Source organism: Pristis pectinata, chromosome 1 (genome assembly GCF_009764475.1).
Source record: "Pristis pectinata isolate sPriPec2 chromosome 1, sPriPec2.1.pri, whole genome shotgun sequence".
NCBI lineage: Eukaryota > Metazoa > Chordata > Chondrichthyes > Rhinopristiformes > Pristidae > Pristis > Pristis pectinata.
The window spans coordinates 108,391,891-108,419,362 of record NC_067405.1 but is presented as its reverse complement, the minus strand read 5'-3'; the positions used below and the strand labels follow the sequence as shown (position 1 = coordinate 108,419,362).

General features: G+C 38.6%; 2 protein-coding genes across 5 annotated transcripts in view; both read left to right on the top strand.

The window, feature by feature from the left end:
* The window catches only part of prorp (protein only RNase P catalytic subunit), a 45,986-nt gene extending 38,710 nt beyond the window's left edge, over positions 1–7,276 (top strand). For 3 of the 4 annotated variants that reach the window (XM_052020735.1, XM_052020744.1, XM_052020752.1), the window contains 3 exons: positions 2,052–2,200; positions 4,109–4,304; positions 6,259–7,215. In XM_052020735.1, the coding sequence (XP_051876695.1) occupies positions 2,052–2,200; positions 4,109–4,304; positions 6,259–6,390 (477 nt within the window). In that variant the 3' untranslated portion in view covers positions 6,391–7,215. Of the gene's footprint in view, positions 1–2,051; positions 2,201–4,108; positions 4,305–6,258 lie in introns of all 4 variants that reach the window. The other variant, XM_052020726.1, reaches the window with a different exon arrangement.
* Positions 7,277–11,894: 4,618 nt separating this feature from the next.
* psma6a (proteasome 20S subunit alpha 6a) lies at positions 11,895–21,190 on the top strand. The gene is made up of 7 exons (XM_052013631.1): positions 11,895–12,061; positions 12,304–12,398; positions 15,241–15,322; positions 15,793–15,948; positions 17,684–17,862; positions 19,284–19,378; positions 21,001–21,190. Exons 1-7 carry the CDS (start codon positions 11,986–11,988, stop codon positions 21,056–21,058), a joined length of 741 nt encoding a protein of 246 aa, XP_051869591.1. The 5' UTR covers positions 11,895–11,985; the 3' UTR covers positions 21,059–21,190.
* Positions 21,191–27,472: the final 6,282 nt, after the last annotated feature.

Below are 27,472 nucleotides of genomic sequence, written 5' to 3'. Positions count from 1 at the left end.
CACTGTGTGTGTGTGTGTGGGTGTGTGAAAAGTTATAATAATTGTTTGCTCCACACATTTCCTTTGAACTTCCCCCCTCTCACCTTAAATGCATGCCTTCTGGTATTAGACATTTCAACCCTGCGAAAAAGATACTGGGTGTCTACTCTATCTATGCCTCACATAATCTTATAAACTTCTTTCAAGTCTCCCCTCAACCACCACTGCTGCAGAGAAAATAACCAAGTTTGCCCAACATCTCCTTATAGCACATGCCCTCAAATCCTGGCAGCATCCTGGTAAACCTCTTCTGCACCCTCTCCAAAGCCTCAACATCCTTCCTGTAACGGGGCAACCAGAACTGCATGCAGTACTCCAGATGTGGCCTAACTGGAGTTTTATAAAGCTGCAGCATAACTTCCTGACTCTTGAACTCAATGCCTCTACTAATGAAGGCAAGCATTCCATATGCCTTCTTTCCCACCCTATCAACCTGTGTAGCTACTTTCAGGGAGCTATGAACTTGGACCTCAAGATCCTTCTGCTCATCAACACTGTTAAGGATCTTGCCATCAACAGTGTACTGTCTCTTTACATTTGATCTCCCAAGGTGCAACACTTCAAATTAGGCCAGGTTAAACTCCATCTGCCATTTCTCCGCCCATATTTGCAACTGATCTATATCCCACTGTATCCTTTGCCAGTCTCCTACACTATCCACAACACCACCAATCTTCATATCATCTGCAAACTTACTAACCCGTCCATCTATGTTTTCATCCAGGTCACTTGTATATCACAAACAGCAGAGGTCCCAGTACAGATCCCTGTGGAACACCACCAGCCAGAATAAGTCCCATTGACCACCATCCTCTGTCTTATATGGGCAAGCCAATTCTGAATCCAAACTGCCAATTCACCATGGATTCCATGCACCTTAATTTTCTGGATGAACTTCCCATGAAGGACCTTGTCAAATGCCTTACTAAAATCCATGTAGACAACATCCACAACTCTTCTTCATCAATCACCCTTGTCACCTCCTCAAAAAAAACTCAAATTAGTGAGACACGACTTGCCCCACACAATGCCATGCTGACTGCCCCTAATTAGGCCATGGCTTTCCAAATGTTCATGAATCCTATCCCTAAGAATCCTCTCCAGTAATTTCCCTACCACTGATGTATAATAACAACCCCATTGATTTGCCCTGCAGATTAGATGAGAAAAAGTAGATTAAGCTCACTTTTTTCATGTTTTATAAATCCTCGCCAGGTTACGGCAGGGTTCCGTTCCTATAAACTGTTCATAATCCAAACAGTTCGCAGGTTGGAAATGCAGATCGAGTTCCCCCACAGCAGAAGGTGCCTTTGGCCCCACAGCAGCCAGCTAATCCATCCCACTAGTCTCCCAAACACTCATTCGTATGTGCGGGCTGTACATAAGTCGGGTGTTTGTAAGCTGGGGAGGACCTGTACTTTATTTCAATATTTTCATTTATCAAAGCTTAAATGTGTTTTAATTTTCTTTATTACTTTCTAATTATTTAAAGCAATCTTGTATCTAAAACTCTTGCACATCCTTAGCAGATTTTGGTGGGAGATGAGCCTCCACCTCCCAGCTTGCCTCCTGTCAGGGCATAATGTGCTTTTCAAGGTGCCTCAAAGTGTTTTACTGCCAATGAACTATATATGGAGTTGTTTAAAAACCTGGAATTAATAGTGGTCTTCGGCAAAAAACTGTTACAAAAAACTGTACTTTATACTGTATTCGGAGAATTCCCCTTTTCCACAGGCAGGGATTTTCCCAAAAATACACAAAGGATTTGCGTGCAAGTTTAATAGGAAGAAGAGTGTAAGCTGATACTATTAGCAGTAAAGGAGCTTGATATTCAATGCTGCAGCCTTTATTAGTTTCATAATGCCTATTGCCGTGTTTCAACAGTATCCCAATCATAATTCATTCCCTAGCAAAAGACAAAATAAATTTACATCTGTATGCAGATTCATAAGTCTATTTACATTAAGTATGAAGCTATAACTTTATTAATTTGCAATATGTTTTTCAAACAGCTCCTTGAGGTAGTTTCTCATCTTGCCCAACAAAACTTGCGTCTCCTTGTCCTTGGGCGCCAGCACATGTTGAGAGGAACACGCAGCTGGGACAAAGGCCATATGACTGCCATACAGAAATATGCTGACTGTTTCTTTACCTCAAATATGTAAGTTAAAGTTCAATGTAATAAGTAAAAAGGAAAACTGAAGTAAAAACTATCATCCCTTCTTAGCAAAAAGAATTGAATAATTCTAACATCAGAGTGAAAAGAAAGGCAGAAAAGAATTGTTGGATTAACCATGCCTACCTTATCAAGAAAGCATGGTGGAGTAGGATTATGTTGACAGCTCTTTCAGACAGTTGACACTGGGCAATGAGCCAAATGATTTTGTTCTTGCCATTATAGTTTTGAAATAATTATAGTATCTTCATGTTTTTCAAAATTAAGTCCTTTGCTTGACTTCTTAATAGTCACCTCCTGGGGAATCCTAGCTTAAGTTCCTGTTGTCAACTTTAATTCTTATAACTACTAGTTCACTTAGTTAAGTTAATATGGTGAATAAATTCAAGCCATTAATATATACCAATAATATCATTGATAAATATCTCTTGATGCAGTAATGTTACTTGCCCTCATCCAGATAAAAGGTAATGCAAGAAAGAAATTGAAAAGTGAATTTATTTTTATACCTCCACCCTGTAGTCTCAATTATAATAGTAAATAATCTGTTGTTTTAACAAATGTAGGTCTGCCTTGGGTATCTGGATTTAGCTTTAGAAATAAGGTCACTCTCTAAAGCCTCCTGGTTACTTACTGCTTTATAGAGGTTATTTCCTATTGTCTGGTGTAACAGATAGTGAGTGTTACTTTGGAAGTATCCTGTGATCTACGTTAGATCTCTATATTCTATTGGATAAAAAAAAGTGAAGATTGAGTTTTAAATAATTACTTGATACAAACAGCTCAACTTTTGTGCATTATTTGGGTCTCATCTTTTGAGAAGAGTGTGGGGTGACCTGATAGACACCTTTAAAACGATAAAAGGTTTTGATAGGGTCGATATAGGGAGAATATTTCGATCTGTGGAAGGGCATAACTAGGTTCCACTGAAACAATGTAGTCCCCATGAAATCTAATAGGGAATTCAAACTAATTTCTTCACCCAATCAGTGGTACAAATGTCAGATGTACTGCCGTGGAGTAGTTGAAGTAAATAGTATAGCTGCCTAAAAAAAGAGAATCAATAAGCATGTGAAGAAGTAGAGGGCCAGGCTGCTAGATGTAGATGAGGAAAAATGGGAGAACACTCACATGGAGCATAAATACTGGTTAAGCAAAATGGCCTGTTTCTGTGTTGTGTGTAAAACATTAATAAAGAGTCCATCTGAAGACTTCTTATTTAATATGCTGATATTCTTCTTGGGTTTCTTGAAATTTTCTCTCTCACAATCTTTTTGCTGATTTTACACCCTTTGCAGCCATCCTGTTATTTGGCTGACCTTCACTGTTTTAATTGAATTTAAAATAGCTTCACTTCAAAGAATCACAGAAATCAAATAAAGGTGTGATACCAAGAGGCTGGATATTTCCTGAATGACCTGATGTTGTTCATTAAAGACCATTGTTTGAGATTGTGCTGAGTAACTTTCTATCCTAGATCTAAATCACCTCTTATTTGCTTATCATCGAGTCACCCAGCAGTGCAGCTTTCTAGATTAACACATGAAAGTCGTGTGTCTTGGCTTTGTACAAGTGGAAATAATGGCCACAAAACCCTGAACTGTGGCACTCATCTACAGCCGCCACCTTTTTGAATATAATTCCACAAAGCTAGATTTTTGCAAACATTTCATGTGAGAGATCTAATTAATGAGTTCTAAGCTACTGCAGGGAGAGGAGAAAAATTTGCACAAGATCACAAGGTTAACACCTTCAAACTGACCATTACTGAACAGAAGCTAAATTTCTATTTTAGTTTCTTTTTGGAGTGTGGAAAATGCCCTTGCAAAGAAATTTGTGTGTATCGATGTTAATGGATCTAATAAGGATTTGTTTTGTTTTCCCTTAATCCAGATCAGAAGATGACCCTTTTCTCTTATATGCAACAATACTTTCAGGCAATCATTGTAAATTCCTTAGTAGAGACCTCATGCGGGATCATAAAGCTTGTTTGTCTGACAAAAACACCCGACGTTTGTTCTTCAAGTGGCAACGTGGACACCAGCTTGTGCTGTCGGGTTACAATCCAGGGCGCAAGATGAAATTTGAGGTAGGAAGCATATAATTTAGAAGTAAAGAATGTGATGCAACCTTTCCATGAGAAAGTTCTTCTTGCATAGATTGTCAGATAATAAGGTTGTAAATGATTCTGTCAAGAGAAAAAAGTATATTGAGCTTTTATGCTTCAAGGCAATGTATATTTTGAAAAGGAGTTCTGCATTCTTTATGTTAATATGAAACATTGAGTTTCTTCTCATTTGAGTTTTTTTATGCCTAATGACTTCCAAGTATGAGAAAACACTCATTCTGCCAAGTAACTTGGGATAGCATGTTTGGATTTTTGCGAAAGATTTCACTACACTCCCATGTTGTTTCTGAGGGTTATTTGTATTAGTCATATCAGAATCTTTTGCATCAGATTGAATTACCAATTGATTCACAAAACATCTTTGACAGTAGCAATTCTTTTTCCAAGTCAGAATATTTTGAAACAGTTTATGTAAGGGTTAAAAAAGCAAACCAATTAATCGAGTTTCTCTTGAAAAGAGAAAGGGGAAGGTAGACTCTAAGGGATCAATTCCTAGCAGTTGTAGTTGTAATTGAGATTATACATTTTGTCCTCCCATAAAATTTGTTTTTCCCTTGATGCTCAAATCGAAGATCATAGCTAAATAGAACAAAAACAAAATATGAAAAAAAATAAAATTTTAGAAGATACTCAGCAGGTCAAACATCAACTGTGGGGAGAGAGAGAGAGAGAAGAGTTAATAAGTTAAATTTTGACACATTAAAATAAATGGGTTAGAGTACTGTAAATCTGAAACCTGACACCAATATCTCTTGTCCATATTTTAATGGTGGCTGATGAAGGGACAAGTACCCAACCCAGTCCTGAGGAGCAGTTTGGTAACTTAAATATTTTGATAAGCTAGCAGTTTCATATTTAAGCTGCTTTACAGATTTTACCTTTCTGATGAAAGATCATTGACCTGAAATTTTAATCTGTAATCAAACTAAATCCAAACATCTAAATATTATAGACCTCAAATCGTTGTATTCAGCTGGAACTTGCTGGCCAATTGGCCGATATTACTTAACTGCCATCAAGTTTGGAATTTCCACACAAAAGCTGAAGTCCCAGACTTGCAGGCTACTCTGTGCTGGGTTTTGCCAACTATATTTCGACATTATACTCCTTGTGGGAAATGAAAATGTAGCAAATCCCCAGGATTTAAAACTGGTCAGTCTGTTTCTGAATTTGCACTGGATTAATCTTTTTGCATGAACTGCAAACCCAGTCATTTCAATGTAGAGGTTTGTCTGAAAGGACAAAGGTGTGTAATAATTACGTCCTACTTTTTGACTTTTCTTTTCTATTTATACTAATTATTTACATACTTTTTTTAAGAGCTCCCCTTTGCTCAAAATGTTCAAAACTATTGAATTTGGATTCTTCCAGCAGGAGAAAAATACAAAATCCCTATGCTACTTGGCCAAATAATAATGAAAAGAATGTTTGCTAAACAGTATACACACTTCTGATAATTTTTTGAAGTGCAAATTGCTTAAATATTTGCATATTGGTTAAACTTTGTCATGTAAAAAAAATGAACTTTACACTTTCCTACTAAATATATTTGTTATTTTTAATACTCAGTTTGTTTCAACATTACGGTACGGCACGGTAGCATAGTGGTTAGCATAATGCTTTACAGCGCCAGCGACCCAGGTTCAAATCTGGCCACTCTGTAAGGAGTTTGTACGTCCTCCCCGTGTCTGTGTGGGTTTCCTCCGGGTGCTCTGGTTTCCTCCCACATTCCAAAGACATATGGGTTAGGAAGTTATGGGCATGCTATGTTGGCGCCGGAAGCGTGGCGACACTTGCAGGCTGCCCCCCAAAATCACTATGAAAAAGATGTATTTCACTGTGTGTTTCGATGTACATGTGACTAATAAAGATCTTATAATTGACAGTTTTTTCTAACATTTATTTTTCTCTATAGGTCATACCAAAGTATGACACAATAGTACAGTCAACAAAAAATACTTGGCACATACCATATGAAGAAGAAGGAATGGAGAGATGCTCCTATGAAGTGCCATGTAAATGGTTGTGTCTTCAAAAACGTAACTGAAGAAACAGTAGTTGGAGGTATTGCAAGAATGTTGTAGTTTTTGTTCTTAAAGAATCAGTTTATGTTTAGAACTTTTTCTTTAGCCACCTTAATGTTTTGTTTCTTAATTTTATCTTATTCGCCTTTTCTTCAAGAAATATGACAGCACCATGACAATGTAGTGGCTTATTGTTGTGCCTGCCAATTCACTCTGGATGAGTTAACTTGGTACAATTGAAGGCTCAGAACTTATTATTCTATTGTTTTATTGATCAGTCTTTGGCGGAACTTGGACACCATGAATAAGACATTCAATAATGTAAACAAAAAAATAAAATGGTGTTCAAGAGCACCACAAAGTCCCTATGATGTAAGTCATCCTGTAGATATATAAAATATGTAACTTCAGTCTATTCAACCAATTGCATTCAAAGTGGTGTTCTTCTGTGCCTTGTGAGAAAACAATGAATGCTTTGTTGATTTTTTACAAAATGTTTCACTCTTTTAAAAAGATATATTTTCATTTTTGAATAACTAATCACGATATTATTGATTCTCTCATTAACAATGGAAAATTTAAGCATACTGTTTCTTTAAGTAGCCTTCTGACCAAATGATTATTTTTCATGTTATGTCAGAATTATCTGGTCAATATCATATACAATGAGAGGATGCAAACCACAAACCATGTTACAAATACATCTGTGTTTGAATTTAAATTCCCATATTTCAGGATTGCAGTGATACTGAAAGAAGTAATATATCAATTATCATGGAAATAGTTCAAAATGTTTTAGTAATGTGTTAATACTCGGGTCCATAAATAATTGATTTTGTGAGTTTAACATTTACTGCTGCATACATTTATTATTCAAATCAAATAAAATAAACAATATCTCTGTCTGCGAACAAAGATTTTGAAGTTCACACACACACACACACACACACACACACAACTGAGGTGTCACCTCAAAATATTCTGCCTAATGAGCATGGACTAGAGTATTTTTACCCAGATTAGCTATTTCTTGTAGTCATCCACTTCTGTTTAATCTCCATACCGTTCAGCGCTTTTCTTGTTCAAGCAGTTGTCTAATTTCCTTTCTAATCAGCGTTAGATTCTATTTCAACAATTCTCAATGTTTCTCAGTTTTAACATTTGGATAGCTGACACTTTCAGGGTGAAGAGATCCTGACGGGTTTTATCGGGAGAACTGGTTGAATTACCAGTTCTGTCTTAAAGTGGAATTTGTGGTTCAATGTCTCCTAAAACAAGTAGTTACTGCATCCAGCCAGAGGTAGTGATAGACTGACAATCAACGTCAATTGTCCCACTATCTGGCAATCTACTGACCCTTTAATTTTTATAGGTCATCATCACAGTTAATACTCATTTTGGAAGATTATCGTAGAGTATGAATTCTCAAATGTCTTCCGGATACTTTTCTGATACAGATGGCATCCTATTGAAATAGACTCCAATCTGTCTTCATTCAGGAAACACAAGAGGTTACAGATGCTGGAATCTGCAGCATAGAGCAATTTGCTGGAGGAACCCAGCAGGTCGAGCAGCATCCATTGGGGGGGGGGGGGGAGGTTGGCGAGAGGAATTGTCAATATTTTGGGTCAAGACCCTGCATTAAGATGTCAAAAAACTTGACTAAATGTATGAGACTTGAATTCCCACACACTAAACCATTATAAGTCCTTGCCTTTCCAAATGCAGAATCCCCTCTAGTAATTTTCCCACTAATGAAGTTAGGTTCACTGGCCTGTAGTTTGCAATATGGTGTGTGTATATTTAGTGTTGGGCTCTCATGGCAGTTACTTTCTGCCAAAAGGCACTTAGCCAAGTTTCAATTACTGCAGCTTGCCACAAGATGCTGTCTTACAGACGGTCAATTTTCTTGACGGACGCTTGTCAAGGTATTCAGTGTTTCAGCACATTCCAAGGAAAGTTGTAATTTCAACTATAGACTTATCTTTCAAACGTATATTTCATTCATCTCCGACAAAGGTCACTTGATTTTTTTGCATCTGTTGTCTAATAGTATAAATTGAGCAATGCGAGATCCACTCCTTATACTCTCAACAAAATGTTTGAACATTGTTTAAAAGGCTTGACCCTTTTAATTGATTCTAAACATTATTTTGCAGATTTTGTTGGTAAAATTTCTGAATGTTTGCCTACTGCTGTAATTGAAAAAGAAAGGAAAATATTGGTGGCAGTGAGAGGGAAGAGATACCTTTAGTTAAGGAAGTCAATTTAACCACAAGAGTTCTCTAAGTTCATACAGGAATATGCCTATTCACAGGTTGGCTGGACAAAAGTCAAATACTGAAACTGTATTTTAATAAATTAAAAAAGTATTTGTTACAGTCCTACTGCTAAGCACCCTAGATTTGGCATTAGTTAAAGGTATTAGTCCAACCCTAGCTGGTCCATTGTGGAGTCCAAAGTCAGTATATTGTGTGATCCAGTGTTGACCCACCCACCATCCCCTGAAGCCCTATCTCTTGATGCTGCTCCATTCATCCATGCTTCCACTTCCAAGCCTATTCTTTCTACCTCTTTGCCTCAATTTTATTTCTGTCCATTCCTCATGATTTGCAACCTTCCCTACTTCCTCTGCTAGCTCCACAAAAGAATGTGTATTTAGGTGTGTAAATCTATTCTATCATGCATGACACCTTAGCATAGTGGGTGATGGATTTTGGCTGCCTGGAGCATCATGCAGGATTGTTACAGATTTTCCTGCACAGTGTCATTACATCAAACCCCTTCTCAATCTTCTTCAGTGCAATTATTGGATCTCTTCAACAATCCCATTGGAGTGAATCTACAGTACAAATGGAAAACGGTCTTCCTTCATCAGCTTCACCCCAAAACCAAGATCACTTCATCCTCAACCTTCAATTTACAGTACTTGATATTGCTTGCATATATGCAAATTCAGACACCAAGCTCCATGTGATCAATGACTCCTTCATTGAAGCATACAGGAAGATGGACCTTACTCTGAACATTTCAAAGATAAGGGTTCGCTACCAACCTGCTCCACTGCACAATACTCTAGATAAAGCCAAGAAAAAAAATATGAAGGGCAGCACTGCCCATTGTACATGACCTTTTTCAACCTGGCTACAGCCACGAACTCCAACAATCAAGATCCAAAATGAGACCCTGGAATATGTGAATCACTTCCCATATCTCAGGAGCCACCTCTCGGCAAACGCAGGTGTTGATGATATGAATCCCTTAAAGGCCTCTTGGGAGAACTTTGGCTAAAAGCTTGGTCAAAAATAGAGGTTTTAAATGTGGATGTTGCTGGAAATGCTAAGCTCCATTGTCCATCCCTACTTGCTCCTGAACTGAGGAGGCAGTTAAGAGTCAACCACATTGGTGTATTTGGAGTCACTTATAAGCTGGATGGGTAACAAACATTCTTCCCTGAAGGACATCAGTGAACCAGATCTGATAGCTTTATTCTTACCGTTATTGAAACTAGCTCTTCTTTTTAATGAAAGGTCTAGATTCATTTAATTACTTGAATTTAAATTCCCCAGCTACAGTGGTAAGATTCAAACACATCTCTGGTTCAACAGTCCAGAACTATGGCTCCAGTCCGATTGTTAGCGCCAAATTCTTAATTACTATAAACCAAGATCATCACTCAGAAACATTTTCAGGACCAAACTTCATTATTTCTCTGCAGAGATAAGAGAACTCCATTGTTACCCCGACTCACTGTTGGCTACAGCTGGTCAGAGTCCAAGGGAGTCTGTCTGTACATTGATTAGCTAACAGATTTATACAGTTCGAGTATGTGGGAAATGGGGGTGTTCACATTCCGTGGTGGTCTACAATGTTTACGACAGTTACTCCTTAATTTGTACTACTTGTTATCCTCGGCTACAAGGACATCTGCAACCGCTTGCTGACAAGTTATAGATATAGAGGAGATGTCAGGGGTAAGTTTTTTACTCAGAGAGTGGTGAGTGCGTGGAATGGGCTGCCGGAAATGGTGGTGGAGGCTGATACGATAGGGTCTTTCAAGAGACTGTTAGATTGGTATATGGAGCTGAGTAAAATAGAGGGCTATGGGTAAGCCTAGTAATTTCCAGGGTAGGGACATGTTCGGCACAGCTTTGTGGGCCGAAGGGCCTGAATTGTGCTGTAATTGTTCTATGTTCTAAGTTCTTACCAAACAAAGACTTGTTATTCATTCTTTACACATCTTGTTATCCTGATATTGTGTCCATACCCTTACTTCTGTACACCATCTTTTTCAGCACATTTTAAGCTTTCCACAGCTCTAGCCCTGAATTTTTAACCCTTTGAGCCCTATATTTTACAAAAATCTCATCACAATAACTTGGAAAAGTTGGTGTTACACACAAATGCTCTTAATTTCAGGAGTACTTAGTATGAGATGCTGGCTCTTATAGGCTGAAGTACTAAGTATAACAGTTGGGATATCATTGTTGGAGTTGTACAAAACATTTGTTAGACCCCACTTAGTATTGTGTATAGTTCTGGTTGTCACACTAAGGGAAGGGTGTGGTAGCAAGAGAGAGTACAAGAGATTCACCATGATGCTGCACAGAGTGGAGGGCTGTAGTTATAAGGAGAGATTGGATAGACTCGGTTTATTCTCACTGGAACGTAGAAGGTTGAGGGCTAACCTTACAGAGATTTATAAAATAATGAGGGGCATAGATAGGATAGATAGAATCTTTATTTCCCAGGGCATAGGAGTCACTAGAGGGCACAGGTTTGAGGTGAGAGGGGAGAAGCTTAAAGGAGATCTGAGGGGTAAGTTTTTCACACAAAGGATGGTGAATAGCTGCAACGAGCTTCCAGAGGAGATGGTAGGGGCAGAAGAAAATTTAAAAGGCATTTGAACAGGTACTTGAATAGGAAAGCAGTAAAGGGATATGGGCCTAATGCACGCAGATAGGATTAGCGTAAATAGGCATCACAAAAGGGCCCATTTCCTATGCTGTACAGCTCTTATGGTTCTAGTGTCAACTGCCCTCTGGAATGTAAATCTTTGGTCCATGTTTGAATCAAGGCTGCAATGAGGTCTGGAGTTGAGTGATCCCAGTGGAATCCAAAAGCAGCATCTGTGAACATATAAAATCTTGTGTTTGAAAGAAAATTAATGAAACTGCAGGAGAGATAAGTTAGGCTGAAAACCTAATTTTCATTTTAAAAGACCTTCAGGTGCGTTTACAACCCCTTAGCTTGGGGTTGAGCATACTCTTGACTCCTACTTTCACCCGCCACACCATTTGGAAAGCAGGTGCTCCCTTACCCAGTTTTTGACTTACAAGCAGCACTTTTTGCCCATCTCCAATTTTCATTATTATTAAATGGCACTGTCCATTAAAGAAAGCTATATATTTCATTAGCAAGGCACTGATCCTTGTCAGTGATCTTCCCTGAGGCTGGGCTGAGTTCCCAGCCCCGCACTGAGTGTCTGCACTGTTCTCCACTGTCAGACCAAGGCTAGGTGCCATCACTAGTTCTTCCGGGGCAGGCAGGCAGCGGGCCAGTTCCGGTGCCGAGCCGCTGTCTTGCATGTTGTTGATCGGCTCGGTTTCTTTGTAAAAATGTCCCGCGGATCGAGCGCCGGCTTCGACCGTCACATTACCATCTTCTCCCCGGAGGGGAGGCTCTACCAAGTAGGTGAGTGAAGGTCGCGCACCCGGCCCCGGCGCGGTGCTGGGGGGGTGTCTGGGCCTAGTCCCAATGCTCAGTCATGCCAGGCCCGGGGCTCAGCGCCGGCTGCCCTGCTAGGATATCGGTTGGTTCCCAGTGACGATGTGGCCGCAAGAAGTCGGGCTGTAAAAACGAGGCACGGCGGACTTAACGGGGATCGGATTTAAATGTCATGAATACCCAGGGTAATCTGTGTTCTTGCCTTGCAGAATACGCATTTAAAGCTATAAACCAGGGCGGGCTCACTTCAGTCGCTGTTCGTGGCAAGGACTGTGCTGTAATAGTTACACAAAAGAAAGTGCCGGTGAGTGTGGACTGATGTAACTTTTAATTCGGTCCAGAATCCATTTTGAGTGGATTTGAGATGGTGCTACTGGTTTAGGACTAATCAAGAAAAAAACCTAAATAAACTACTTAGGTTGGATTAAAAACAAGATTCAAATCGCAGCAGAGCAAGAACTTGTATTCAACTTTTAAAATCTTGAATCGCAGTGGTATTGGTAAAAGTGAGCATGTTTCATAAAATGCTACTTCGTGAAGGAACCCCACGTTACCATTTCTGATCAATACATGACTTCACTCCTTCAAGATCATGGTAGACTTCAAAGCAGTCTGCAAGCTTTTTATTTGGCTCACCAGCTGCACTGTTTGTGGCAACCAGGGGAAGACACTCATAATTAAACTCCTGTGATGCCTTTATTGCTAAATGCACCAGCCAGTTTTACGCTCAAGCTAGACCCCTGTTGAATGAGCTGATCTCAGTTGGAACACAAATTGAAGTGTTCCATCTAGTCTTAACCTTATGGCATATAAAATTTATGATGGAAAATACATGGCAAGTTGCTTGTGGAACATAGATCACATTGGTATGTGAATGTATACATAATACCAACAACAACTTGCATATGTATGTATATATGTGTTTGTGTGTGTCTATATATTATAGGTATAAACATGCCAAAGTATCAAGTACATCAATGGAATTTTATCGAACGAAGATTGACGCCAAGCTACAGAAGATATCAGGGTTGCTGACTAAAAGACAGGCGCAGAAGTTGGGTTTCAAGGAAAGAAAAGCGGATAGTTTATGGAAGGAATTCCAGAGGGCAAGGCCTTGGCCTAACACCAATAGTCTTTGAGCCATACAGCATGGAAACAGGCCCTTCGGCCCACCAGGTCTGCACCAACCATCAAGCACCCATTTACGCTAATCCTACACAAATTCGGTTTTATTCTCCACACATTCCCATCAATTCCCTCCAGATTCGGCCATGACCTACACAATGGGATCAGTTTACAGCAGCCAATTAACCTGCCAACCCACACATCTTTGGGATGTGAGAGGAAACAGGAGCACCCAAAGGAATGCCAGGCAGGCACCGGGAGAATGTACAAACTCGACACAGTGCCTGAGATCAGGATTGAATCCGGGTTGCTGGAGCTGTGAGCTCTACTAGCTGCACTATGCCACCTTGGAGACAACCATAGGGCCAAAATTTGAGGAGTATCAATATCTCAAAAGGGCTAGAGGAGATTGCAGGAATAGGGGGAGTGGGATACTGGAGAGATTCGCAAATTATGAAAATTTTAAGTATTGAAGCATTGTTTAACCAGGAGCCAGACCAGGTCAACAAGAACAGTGAATGGGACTTGGTGCAAGATAGGACATGGACAGCAAAATTTTATACTATTAGGTTTATGCAGGGTGCGAATGAAAGAGGCCAGTCAGGAGTGCTTTGGAATGGTCAAATCTGGCGATAATAAAGGCTTGGACAATGGTTTCAGGAGAAGTGCTGAGGTAGGGCAGAGTCTGGCAATGTTATGGAAGTGGAGATAGGTATCTTAGTGATGGCTCAGATTAGTGATCTTCTCAGGATAAATATGATATAATCATTGACCTGGAAGAGAATTGTGTTATTTAACTCTCACAAGAACTTCCCATCACCTCGGTTCAATGATGACGGTCTTGCCTTTGAGCAAAAGTATGTTAAGTTGCCAGGCCATTCTAAAATGTAATATAGGTGGAGAGTTCAGAGCAGAAATAGGTTGAGCTGCTAAATCATAGCTTTATCTATACTGGAACCTTGCTTACCTCCACCCTAGAGAGCATTGATTCATTATAGCATTCAGCCCTCCAATCCAAAAACTCTTGGGTATGTACCTGATGTATTTTAAAATACAACATTCACTTGAGCTGCACTCTGCTGTGTCAGGAACGTGGTGCAAATCTCTGCCCTCAGCTGGCACATGCCAACAACGAAATGCCCCACAGCTTGGTGAGGAGAGGCTGCCTATGAGGACAGATGTTTGACACACCAGGGTGAGTAGTGCGGCCACTCAGCGCTGAGATGTGGGGCTCGGGCAGGCATGGTGAGTGTAGGCCCTTGCTGAAGAATGGCAGTGGTTGCTCCATGTTGGTGGACAGCCTGTCTCTCTCATCTTATCTGTTAGATATGATGGAAGCTGTTGTCTCCCTCCCTTTTTGGTTGTATGGCTCTCCTCAAACTGGGGATTTCTCTTTATGGTAACAAGCTTAAATGGACAGCAACCGCTATTGAGCTTGTTACTGTAGAGAAATCCCTGACTGGTTGGTCAAAGTTGACTAACACAAGGACTTCCTATACATCTCATGTAAATTATTGAAATTATTACTTTTTGCAGAGCAGTTATACAATTGGAAGTTATCTTAGTAAATTCATCTTCAAGTTTATTGTCATGGGCATACATATCCAGGGTATAAATGCTATGAAAATTAGCTTTTTAATGCAGCACCACAGTACATTATAAACATGACAAACATAAATTACATAAATTAACATAGGTAAATTTGCACAACAAAATAAATAAAAATAAACGTAATGACATTCGTACAAGTTGAGGGAAATATAGTCTGAGGTAAAATTAGGGTTTGTCAGGTTGGTTCAAGAACCTGATGGCAGTGGGCAAGAAGCTGTTGTTGAGCCTTGAGGTTTTCAGTTTTATTTTGTAGTAAGTTTTCAGATCCTTGAGCAAATTGTCCTTCAGAAACAAATCAAATTTTGCCTAAGTGAACTGTATCTGCATTATTAGTCTAGGAAACGTGGAGACTCATTTAAAATATAACATGTTTCTTCCTAATCTAATTGCAAGATTTTCTGTTTTCTCAGGATAAACTTTTGGATGCCAACACAGTCACTCATCTTTTCAGAATAACTGAAAATATAGGATGTGTAATGACAGGAATGACAGGTAATAAACTTCCTGAAAAAGTTACTCCTTTTAGGTTGAGAATCTTTTGCCTAGGCTATTTTTTAAATTATTTTTTAATAATTCTTTTATAAATGTGGAATTTGGATAATTCCTGTTTTTAGTAACTTGTTACTGCTGTTGTTCATTTGTCCCAATCAATAGTTGATAAAATAAGCATAGTGAAGAACAGATTCCAAATATTGCAGACTGATGTAACTTAATTTCACTTAATTCCTTTCTAGTCCATTGGCTTTTAAAATCTACAATTGGTGCTACTTAACAGGGTATTTAATTGTGCCGTCTCTTGTTTCTGCATTGTTTTTAAATATTTTGTCCAGTATTTTGCATTTTGGCATTTTCATCCTTTAAATGTCTGAAGATAGCTATGAGATAATCATACATTTTATAACTTAAACTTTTTTCCTAAACTTCTACATTTTCACCTTACATATTTTCTTATTCATTTACAGCAGATAGCAGGTCTCAAGTTCAACGAGCTCGTTACGAAGCAGCAAATTGGAAGTACAAATATGGCTATGATATCCCAGTAGACATGCTGTGCAAGCGGATTGCAGACATTTCCCAAGTATACACACAGAATGCTGAAATGCGACCTCTAGGATGCTGTAAGCAACTTACTTATGTTGTATAGCAATAATGCAACATTAGGCTAATGCTTCAGGTCTTATTTTGTAAGTTGCTTTATCTATTACAAAGTCATAATCATGCTCTATTCCATCTGTTACTTTCCAATTTATTTGCTTATAAATTAATTGAGAAAAGAATAAAACATTAAACTTGGTAATCCTCCATTTCTGCAAGGCTTAATTGATAAGTTAGCAAATAGCTGAACCACTCATTTCAGAAAGATCATAACTGCTCCTAGTTCAGTGCTGAATCAAAAGCTTTAACATCCTCCAGTTGACTGCATCTAGCTAGTACTTTTTGAAGGTTAGTCAGCCTTGTAGCATATGGAAATACAGCAATCAATGTGTATGCTGCAATGAGGTTGTGATCAGTTTTAGTAATGTTAGTTAAGAGGTAAATATTTAGTCACAGCTCCTGTTTTTCATTACTCTGTGACATCCACATTTCAACAGGCTGCTGATATTCATAGCTCCTACTTGAATAATGATTATTGGGGTAAGAGCAATTGAGCATATGGTTTATATGGAGTGGTATTGTTTCACAAACTTGCTGCTCAGGAAAGGAAGGCTGAGAAGAAAGAAGAGTAAAGATACTAAAAAGCTTGAAGGACCAAAACTACTGAAAACTATAATTTTGTTATGAGGCAGTGGTGAGGAGCTTTAATATCATAATATTGGCAGTGTTACAGTCAGCGGCCACGTATGAATATATGCTACAGCATTCTTCATTAATTCAAACTCACCATTGTCCATTGTATTGAAAGAATATCTGCAGAATTTGGGTAAGAATTCACTTGTATTTTCAATTTTATTAGTATTTTACTTCCTTGCATTTGGAGTTTAAGAAATTAACAGATATCTGCTGCTTATTGGTGGTTTAGACACTTAATATGCTGAACAAATTCAGATCTTGTAGCTGAAAATCAAAAAACTGCAGATGCTGGAAATCTAAAATCAAAATAGAAAATGCTAGAAATATTCAGCAGGTCAGGCCACATCTATGAAAAGAGAAATAAGAGTTAATGTTTTGGGTCAAAGATCCTTCATCAGAACTCTGGATTCTTGGAGGATTGGATTTATTGTTAGAAATATTTTTGCTTAGGAGGTATGGAAATACCCTTAATGTATAATTCATAAATACTGTATCAAAAAGACTTATTTCCTTCTGGATGACAAGCATGGAATTGTGTTCTGACAATGGTGAACTTTAGTTGAAAGAGAGTGTAACCAAATCTTTTTCTTTTTCTCCCCTTAAACTTTTAACTCTAGTTAGCAAAAGCAATATACTGCAGATGCTGGCAACCTGAATTTAAAAGATAAAATTCTGGAACTATTTAGCAGTTCATTGATAGAGAGAAAGAACTTCAACTGAAAAAAGTTCATCAATCTGAACCATTTACTTCATTTCCCTTTTTGTTTAGTTGTTTACACTTTTTATTTCAATTAGGATTGCCAGGATCTAGAAACCTTTACCTGAAAAAGTAATGGAAACTGTTACAGGAAAATAATTTGAGGAGGACTCGGACAGAGATTTAATGATGGGGATCTTGCAAGGTTACATAGACAAAGTGAGGATTCACTTTCAATAAGCCATCATGGACAAAATAGACCAAATTGCTGCCTCCAGTGCTACAAGTTTCTCTGATTCCATGAAATGCCTATTTTAAACCATCTGTATAAAATATTTTGTCCTCTTTGTTCTCTCCTTTTGTAGGTATGATTCTGGTAGGTGTGGATGAAGAGCTTGGTGCTCAGGTTTATAAGTGTGACCCTGCTGGTTATTATTGTGGTTTCAAGGCCACTGCTGCAGGAGTAAAACAGACAGAAGCCACAAGCTTCTTGGAAAAGAAAATTAAGAAAAAACTTGACTGGATTTATAGTCAAACTGTCGAGGTAAGGAAATGCAAGGTCTTAACAGTAATAATTAACTTAATTACCTTGTCAACTTACTTTCAATTTTAATGTTCTGTTATAAAGTCATGGAGCTATACAGCATGGAAAACAGGCCTTTCAGCCCAATTCATCCGTGCTGACCAAGTTGCCTAACTGAGCTAGTTCCATTTGCCTGCATTTGGCCCATATCCCTCTAAGCCTTTCTGATCCATGTACCTGTCCAAATGTCATTTAAAAGTTGTAATTGTACCAACCTCTTCCACTTCCTCTGGCAGCTCGTTCCATATATGCACCACCTCTGTATTAATGAAAAGTTGCTCCTCTGATACCTTTTAAATCTTTGCCCTCTCACTTTAAATCTATGCCTTATAGTTTTGGATTCCTCACCTTATCTATGGTCCTTACAATTTTATAAACCTCTAAATGGTCACCCTTCAGCCTCCTATGCTCCAGGGGAAAAAGCCCCAGCCTACCCTTATAACTCAAACCCTTTAGTCCCGTTAACATCATCATAAATCTTTTCTGCACTCTTTCCAGTTTAATGACATCCTTCATATAGCTGGGTGACCAAAACTGTACACACTACTTCAAATATGGTCTTAACAACATCTTGTATAACTGTAACATAAAGTCCCAACTCTTGTGCTCAATGCCCTGACTGAAGAATGCTAGCATGCCAAACCCCTTAACCACCCTGTCTACCTGTGGTACCACTTTCAAGGAACTATGAACCTGCACCGCTAGGTCACTCTCTCTTCTACAACACTCTCTAGGGCCCTACCATTTACTGTGCAAGTCCTGCCCTGGTTTGTCTTACCAAAATGCAACACTTCTCATTTATCTGAATTAAACTCCATCTGCCATTCCTTGGCCCACTGGCCCAATTGATTAAGGTCCCGTTGTAATCTTAAATAACCACCTTCACTGTCCACTTTACCACCAATTTTAGTGTCACCTGCAAACTTACTAAACATACCAACAACATTCTCATCCAAATCTTTGATATAAATGATGGACAACAGTGGGCCCAACACCTATCCCTGTGGCACACTGCTGGTCACAGGCCTTCAGTTTGCAAAACAACCCTCTATCACCACTCTTGTCTCTTACCATCAAGCCAATTTTGTATTAATTGGCTAGCTTGTTCTGGATCCCATGTAATCTAACCTTCCGGACCAGCTTGCCATGCGGTATCTTGTCAAAGTCCATGTACAACGTCTAATGCACTACCATCATCTGTGTTCTTGGTCACATCATCAAAAAATTCAAATCAAATTTGTGCGACACAATTTCCTCTGTACAAAGCCATGCTGAGATTGTTAGGTTGTTTCTATTGAAATGTAATGAACCGTAAATTGACGTGCATTTATTTTGTTATGGTATGTATTCTTTCTGAATTAATCCATTTTCTTTTATTGTAGACAGCAATAACTTGTTTGTCCACAGTACTTTCCATTGACTTCAAACCCTCTGAAATTGAAGTAGGAGTGGTTACAGTGGATAACCCGAAATTTAGGTAAATATAATCTTTTCATCTATACAAATCAAGTGCTGTTCAAAGATTCTAAATTGCAAATTTATTGTCTAATTTCAGTGTTAAGTTTGTGTTTCTTGGTGATTTGCTTTCCTTATGTAATTAATCAGTGTTCAATGTTAAGGGTTTTGCAAAAATGTCAGCCAAATGATCTACTAAAGTAAGTTGTAATAGGGATGTTTGCCAACACAGTCTATTCCTGTACATGTTCTTCCTGCTGCCTTGCTGTGTAAATTTTATCTTCATATTTTTGCACTTGGTTGCTACTATTACCAAGAAAATAATATATAGGGCTACTGATGCCTGTTGATGTTTACAAATCTGTTGAAAGGCACCCCTGTGATCTAAAATATCTCTCTGGAGTTCTGACTGCTGTAAGTTTTACAAACTTTTGAAAATAAGCTATTTCAAAGCTTTAGTGTTATTACTTTGACAAAACTTAGGTTCATGTATTCTGCATCTTTTCAAATATGATTTTTGTGTTTCAAAAAGGTAACTTTATCATCTTTTAACACAGGTGATGCTGTTTAAAATATGTATATGTTGTATATTATTAGGATCACTATTTAAAACTGACTGGTATATTGAGTTAAAATGCTAGCCATGCAGAAATTGGATTTGAATCCTGTCCAGAAGATAAGGCTGTTCATGGCTATAAATTTGCCACAAATATCCACAAAGAATCTGCTCAATTCCTTGTAGGATCACTCATTCAGGATATGTTGGTAAATTGTGCTATATGATAATTTTGCTTGGAGGCTAAAGAATGTTTCAAATAGAAAAGTGAAAAATGTTACTAATATCTCATTAAAGTTGGATTTGACCCATCTAATTGGATCAATAAATTGGATGCCTGCACTTGGAAGTTGATGCTGAGGTTAAATGGCGAAGCTACAGTTAAACTCCAGTAATCTGCATGCTTGGGACTTTAGTGCTAGATTGGCAGATTTTCTGGACTGTTGAATGTTATTTCTGTTAGTACCTCAACACACTTTTAATTCACTTTTTTTATATGTTACATAGTATGATAAATTTTTCAGTGAATCAGATAAGTTGAAAGGGAGCATGGGAACCAAGGCCCCTGTAAGTGGGAAGGGAGTGCAACAAACAGGATTTCCAGATAGTTGGATTAGCAGAGTTTTACTTTATTACTTTCCTAGTACTGACACGTCTTAAATCAATCGAGAGCTTTGGGGAAAGGTGGTAGCTGGCAGAGCAGTAACCATTTATGCACCTATCTTTATTTAATTTCAGTGGATAGCAAAATCAGACAGAGTACTTGTTCAAAGGAAACATCACTCTCAAAGAAAGGCATTTGTTAGTAGTATTTAGTAGTAATAGTACTTAACCCATGGGTAAACCATACCTCAAAAATAAAACTTGAACATGAGAACTGGATTGATGTTGCATTAGTCAGTTTCCTATTTTTGTTTCACATTTTTCTTTACAGTTTTCATTCTGGAAATATATCTTAGTTTTACTTGGAGCAGCTTTGAAATTTAAATACAGAAAAAATATAGATACATCTGCATTTCATCTATGAAATTTTGTTTCTGAAAATATACTTTGGCTTGCAAATCTTCATTCTGAATTTTATTTTTCAGGATTCTTTCAGAAGCTGAAATTGATGCACATCTGGTTGCTCTAGCAGAGAGAGATTGAAATTCATTTTGTTTAAGACTCTGTATTTGTTACGTAAGAAACACTGTTAATGGAAGACTGTATGTTGCTGTAACAGAATGCTCATCCGCACTGTATTTTATTCTGTTCAAATAAAACTGAGGTTTTTGAAAATACTGTTCTTTAAAGGAATGTATACAGACATGTTCATGTCTTGTTTATAGACCAAGTAGTGGGTTATATCTATCTGCTTCACTTCTGATAAACTCCCAAATTTCCCCACATTCAAGATAGAACTTGCTATTTGGAAGTTAGCAAAATAAAAAGACCTGGAATCCTCAAACTCATATAAATTGGGAAGCCATTTCAACATTATCGGGGAATTGGCAGTCAGTTGATGAAAATATTATGCAGCAGCCACTTTCTTCTACAGTTAGACGTTGGGTTAAAAAAGACTTGGTTTGTTTTTTGAGTTATGCATTTTGCTTCCATAAAATTTGAAGTGCAACTGCCAATTTTGAAAAATTGGCAACAGCAGAAAGGAATGTATTTGTCATGTTTTTCAAACTTTGCAATGTCAGAAAGGTCATTGCAGTGAATGAAGTACTTTTGAAATGTAGTCATTGTTAGTATGCAAGAAATGCAGCAGCCATTTGTACATACTAAACTCCCACTGATATAGTAAAAACTAGATAATAGGTTCTTTGTGATGTTAATCTGAGCAATGTGTTTTGATCAGAATGCTAATGATAATGACTCAGTTCTTCATCTGATGCCCTTAGATCTTTTGTGTTCACCTGTGCTAATAGGTTCTTATATGAAAGATGTCATCTTAGATACTCAGTACTCTGTCATTACAACACTGCCAGTCTCAATGTTTGTGCTAATGTCTCTGGAGTGAGCCTTCAACCTATAACTTTCTAAGTCAGAAGCAAGAATGCTACCAGGACTGTTACTGCAAAAGGCAATGAACGTGTAAAATGTGTCTATCTTGGGTAGCAGATGTAAGGATTTCTGTTGTGTGCTGACGCAAGAGTTAAGACGTTTTAGTGCAAAGGAGGATAAAGAGAATTTAACACTGTTCAAAATTCAGGAAATTTAAATGAGTAAAAATGCTGAGATAAGCTTCCAATTCGCAGGAAGCAAAATGCATGACTCAAAAAAACAAGATACGTATAAAATAAATGATAAAAGAACCAGAAAAGATTCGGGTACTGTTTTTATTGCATAGAATTGAGATGATCTGGAATGCACTGAAAGGGTGGTGAAGGCAAATCAGTTGTAACTTAGAGGAAGTATGACAGGGATAAGGGAGAAGAGGGGGCAAGTGGGGCTAATTGGCACAAGCTTAATAGCTAAATGGCCTTGATTTGTGTGTGACGCTAATTGATACACCTGGGAACACTGAATATGTACTGGCAATCTATTCACAGTTACTGTAAATCCATAACATTTCTAATGAATCTTTAGACATATAGGCAGTAAAGTGTTGAGTGCAGCTTTAGGCCAGAGTCAACAGTGGAAGACTAGATTGCTGTAACAGAGTGGACATGTCAAAATTGTTGAGTAGTCATTTTGAACGAAGGTTAAAATTGAGAGCTCAATAAATGCAAATATGCAACTGCTGTTAAGAAAATTATCAGTTCTAAATATTTCACAAGCCATTGTGGTCATTACAAATTAAAGAGGTGGAAATCCTGAGATTCAGCACTTAATGCATATTTATATTCAGTGCAGAATGAAAGACTTTAAAGTCTCTTCTATGTGCTTGCCTTAAAGGCCAAGTGTTAAATTCAGTGGTATACTGGATGTGTAGATTCCTTTGTATGGTTTCATGCTTCATCACTTAAAGTATTCAGACTACAAGTGTTCCTTGAATAATAGTATGCCTTATTTTTTCAAAGGTGTATTTCATTCACAAAATTTGCAAATGTAAATATAATACATATATCATCATCCGCAATACAATATAGATCATTCTACTTACATTTTGATAGGTCTTTCCCCTTAACTCTTTGTCACAGCTGCATCAAGCTTCAGCACATCATTTGTCTCCTTGTCTTGCACCTTGGAATGCACCAGTTTGTAACATTCAATCATTGACCAACATATTTGGGTAGACCGTGGTGCAACATTCACAAAGCTGATAATCTTCCAGTAGCAGTTCACTTTTGTCTGAGAATGGTCTATGGAGCACTGAGTTACACTGTTGTTTGTGATGAGCCATGATGAAGACCAGTACATCTCTTTCCAAACCTCCTTGGCAACTGTTCATTCCAGAAGAAGGATGACATTCTCATCCCCACCTTAACTGCCCAGAGGGTGGTATGTGATGGTGCTGAAACCCTGGCTGTACACAAAGGATCTGAAAGGGAGGGCCCTGATTACCATCATCCAAGCAAGGTCTTGGTGCTTGTTTGAAAGTTCTAGTGATGAGACATGCAGCCAAATGATTCTGATAGTGTGTACAGGAACCATATGGCAGGTCAATCCTGATTGACTACTTGATAAAGGTTTTCTTCTGTAATTGTATTTGGTTTATTATTGTCACATGCACTGAAATACAGTGAAAAGCTTTTGTTTGCATGCCATCCAGACAGAACATTCCATACATAAGAACATTGAGGTTGTACAAACGAAAACAATCAGAATATAATGTTACAGAGAAGGTGCAGTGCACTAACTTTTGTGCAATGGAATGAAACATTTCACATCAAATTGCCAACACTGGGGTTTGTTGGAACCTCAGCATGTAGTGACACATGGTGTATGTGTACCTGAGAACTGTGTACAGACAGAACAAGGGCCATGATGGGTATATTTTCTCCCTTTGTTCTAAGAAGAGCTGTACCTGAACACAATGTTTGTACAACTCACAAATCTGCAGCCAAATGCACAACAGTCAAAAATCTATGGTGGAAAAGAACTCATGCAAGATAGTTTACACCATGTATAACGATGATGTCATTGTGTTATATATCACATGGTACAATTACAGCCAATCAAATAGCTATTCCCCACTTTACCACTGCATGAGTACTGTAAATATTGTGAACAGGCCACACAACCTCAGACCTTTTGGTAGCAGACATGAACCCACAGTGCAAAAATAAACTAAATCTAATTCAGCAATAACTGTCAATCTTGTTTAGTTATCATCCCATGTGGTAAATCCTGCCATGTATCAAGGAGAAATACATTTTTTAGTTGCCAGTTCTTGTTTGTGATACTTGCACGTTTCTTTGTACTTGATCCCATTGACAGAATTGAATGTGTGGAGGTCAAGTTAAACTGAAGGCTGATAATTCTGCTTAATGCCGGTGATCACTGACATTTTGTCCTAGGCCGTGATCTTTAAGCCCCTCAACTCAATCCTGTTAAACCATCAGGACCCAGGGCTGTCATAATTATTAGGTAGGCTATTTCAGTGCTATAAGATAGATTCAGTTAATTTGATCTGACCCTGTTCTTAACAAATAAACCTTTCTTTAATAAAAATCCGTGGTGTCAAATCACACTCAGCTTTGCCAATGGTTCCTATTGGAACTGTCAGCATTCACCCATGTAAAAGCTGTAGGTGGCAAAGTGGCAGACTTTATGCATGCTCTGTGAGATGTGAAGTCTGGGAAAGGTTGGCTTGCTAAGCTGAATTTCACCATTTGCTCCACTGCTCGACTCCACATGTAGCCCAATCATGTTGGTACAGTGCCTGAGACCCCATTGACACTGTGGAAAAGGAAACAAAGGGGAGGCTAGGTTACCTTTGATGTTATTTTATGTTTTAATTGTGTAATTATCTTGATGATTTTAAACTATTTGCTTCAACTTTAATATGTTTTACATGTGTCTGAATATAAGAGACCTTTAAAAACTTCCTCAAGTGATTTATAACTTTTCAAGTTCCACTTCTAACTTTGGTGGCTTTCAAGGACATTCAAGGATGGGCCCTGCATACCTGCTTCCTGAGATCCAGTTGCCATCTGAAGTCCAGGGTGCGGAGGACCAGTGAGACAGACCCTCAGATAAATGTAGGTGAGGACAGATCACAGGTGGCAACTCCAGAAGCAATCCAGGTCCAGTACAATCTGACCCATTACCTATTAAACATAAGAACTCGATGCTTGGGAACAGCACAAAGGAGATCAGCCCTTCCTCATGATTCACATCTGATCATGTTTCTCCAGGGCAATAGAGAAATGCGCATTGCAGTAAATGCAAACGTGTACAGAGATCAACAACTGCGGGGAGGAGTGAAGTTACAGCACCTGATATAAAAATCTATCTTTGTGAGTTCTGTCAGGTCCCACTCATTGCTTCACAATAAGGCAGGGAGTGCTATTGGTGCTGTAAACTCAGATATATAGTACAGCAAACTCTGAACTGTCTTAGAGTCATTGAGTCATTCAGCATTGAAACAGGCCATACAGTCTACCATATCCACACCGACAGTGGGCACCCCTCCATATTAATCCCATCTTCCAGCGCTTGGCCAACTACCTTCTATGCCTAGGTCATTTAAGTGCTGGTCTAAACACTTCTTAAAAGTATCCCAGGTACTCCCTGCTCTCTGGGTAAAAAAGGTCATCCTCAAATCCTCTCTAAATCCCGTAACCCTTGCCCTAAATCTATGTCCAGAGTTTTATTCATCTTCGGTAAGGGGAAAAGTTTCCTGCAGTCTATTCGCCTCATAATTTTATATACCTCAGTCATATCTCCTCTTAACCTCTTCCTCTCCAGGGGAAACAGACCCAGCCTGCAGTCTCTCCTCATAACTGAAACGTTTCATCCCAAGCAACATCCTGATGAATTTTAAGGCAGTCATTAACAAGGAATTTATATGTAGAAACCAACACTGTTGGCATACATTAATTTCCATGTTAGGGCCTATGTTTGGATAAACTTTGTTTGATGGAAACCCGACTTCACATGGAAATAGAATGGGAAATTCCATTTAGGGAATTTCTCTTTCCCATATCTGATAAGTCTCTAGATTTGCTTCTAGTGCAGCTGGAACCCAAAGATGAATGAGGAAGAAAATTGTCGTACTGAGCAGTGGGTTTTGTTCTGAGGGATACTGGAGCCATCATCTGCACCTGTCTTTCTTATCCCATGCCAGTGTCCAACAAGGCACTGCCATCACCTCTGTTATTTTAGCTTGATGTTTTCTCGGTTTGTGTGCTGGCATGTGAGGTTTGGTAAAGTTTTAGACCAATGAAGCAGTAATATTTTTGTCAGCAAGCAGCTTCTATGCCAGCCCATTAAAAAGTTTGCAGCTTCAAAAGGGAGCAGATGATGTACCAGGTAAAGATGATGTATCAGGGACCGGATACAGGGACACAGAGTACACCTGTTTGGATCATGAAGACCAAAAGGTTAAGTAAAATGCAAAAAATTTTATGTAGGTGAAGAGTGTTTTCCATTTACTTTGTGTTTTACAGAACAGAGCTGGAAGTTTTAGTGTCAAGCTGTTTGAACTTCTTTCTTCCTGGGAGGACTGAGACTGACAGTCCAGCTGCTTTGTGGATTTAGCCCCCAGTCCAATGGCTTGAACAGCCCTGCTACACCTGAGCTGTGAGTCCTGATGCTGACAGTCAGTATTTGAGATGAGAAGGGTTCTATCCCAAGCAAATATATACTGTGGTCTGGCCTTTTTCTAACTTCAAAGGCACAGCAGAATGGTTATCCCTGCAGTGTGCTTACAAACCACTTAGTTGTACCAAGCCACTGCAAACGTCTTCACATGGACTGCAGATGTGGTGATAGGATGTCACCACCACCAGTAGTTCTTCAGAGGCAAGTAAGGAGTGGGCATTAAGTGTTGGTGTCGCCAGTGATAACCACATGCCAACAAGAAGCATCTTTCTTGGTGAGCACAAATATTTAAGGAAGAAGGAATATATGCTATTAAACACAAAAAATATACATATTCTCTCTATTTCATCAAACCCATTAACCTTGACATTATTGTTTGATGAATACCGTTGAATGTTGAATTTTACTAAACTTATTTTTAGCTGGGAGATTGTTTGATTCCTTTGATATTGTATCAATGGGATAATCTGTTGCAGGGAGCATCCGACATAAACAAAATACTCCAGCTGAATCTGATTTCACAGCTCCAGAAGTACTAAACCTGAAGTACGTCACCATGGCATCAGTAAAACAAGAGCAGGATTGTAGCTGAATCATGGATGCAGTGTTTCACATCTCCTTTAAGAATGGTGACTGAGCGTTGAGTTGCCATGTTACTTACAAAGAACATAGAACATAGAACAGTACAGCACAGAACAGGCCCTTCAGCCCACAATGTTGTGCCAACATAGCTATTCCATCCTGCCCACAGAATGCCCATATCCCTCTATTTTCCTCTCATTCATGTGCCCATCCAAGCCCTTCCTGAAAGCCCTCAATGAGTTTGCCTCCACCACCCTATTAGGTCAATGACTACCGACCAGT

What these genes read in the sequence shown, in the direction of transcription:
- psma6a (XM_052013631.1), top strand. Translation starts at nt 11,986, where the DNA reads ATGTCCCGCGGATCGAGCGCCGGCTTCGACCGTCACATTACCATCTTC. An exon ending in TTACACAAAAGAAAGTGCCG is followed by an intron (nt 12,399 to 15,240) that starts GTGAGTGTGGAC and finishes CTGTTTTCTCAG; the next exon opens with GATAAACTTTTGGATGCCAA. An exon ending in AATGCGACCTCTAGGATGCT is followed by an intron (nt 15,949 to 17,683) that starts GTAAGCAACTTA and finishes CTCCTTTTGTAG; the next exon opens with GTATGATTCTGGTAGGTGTG.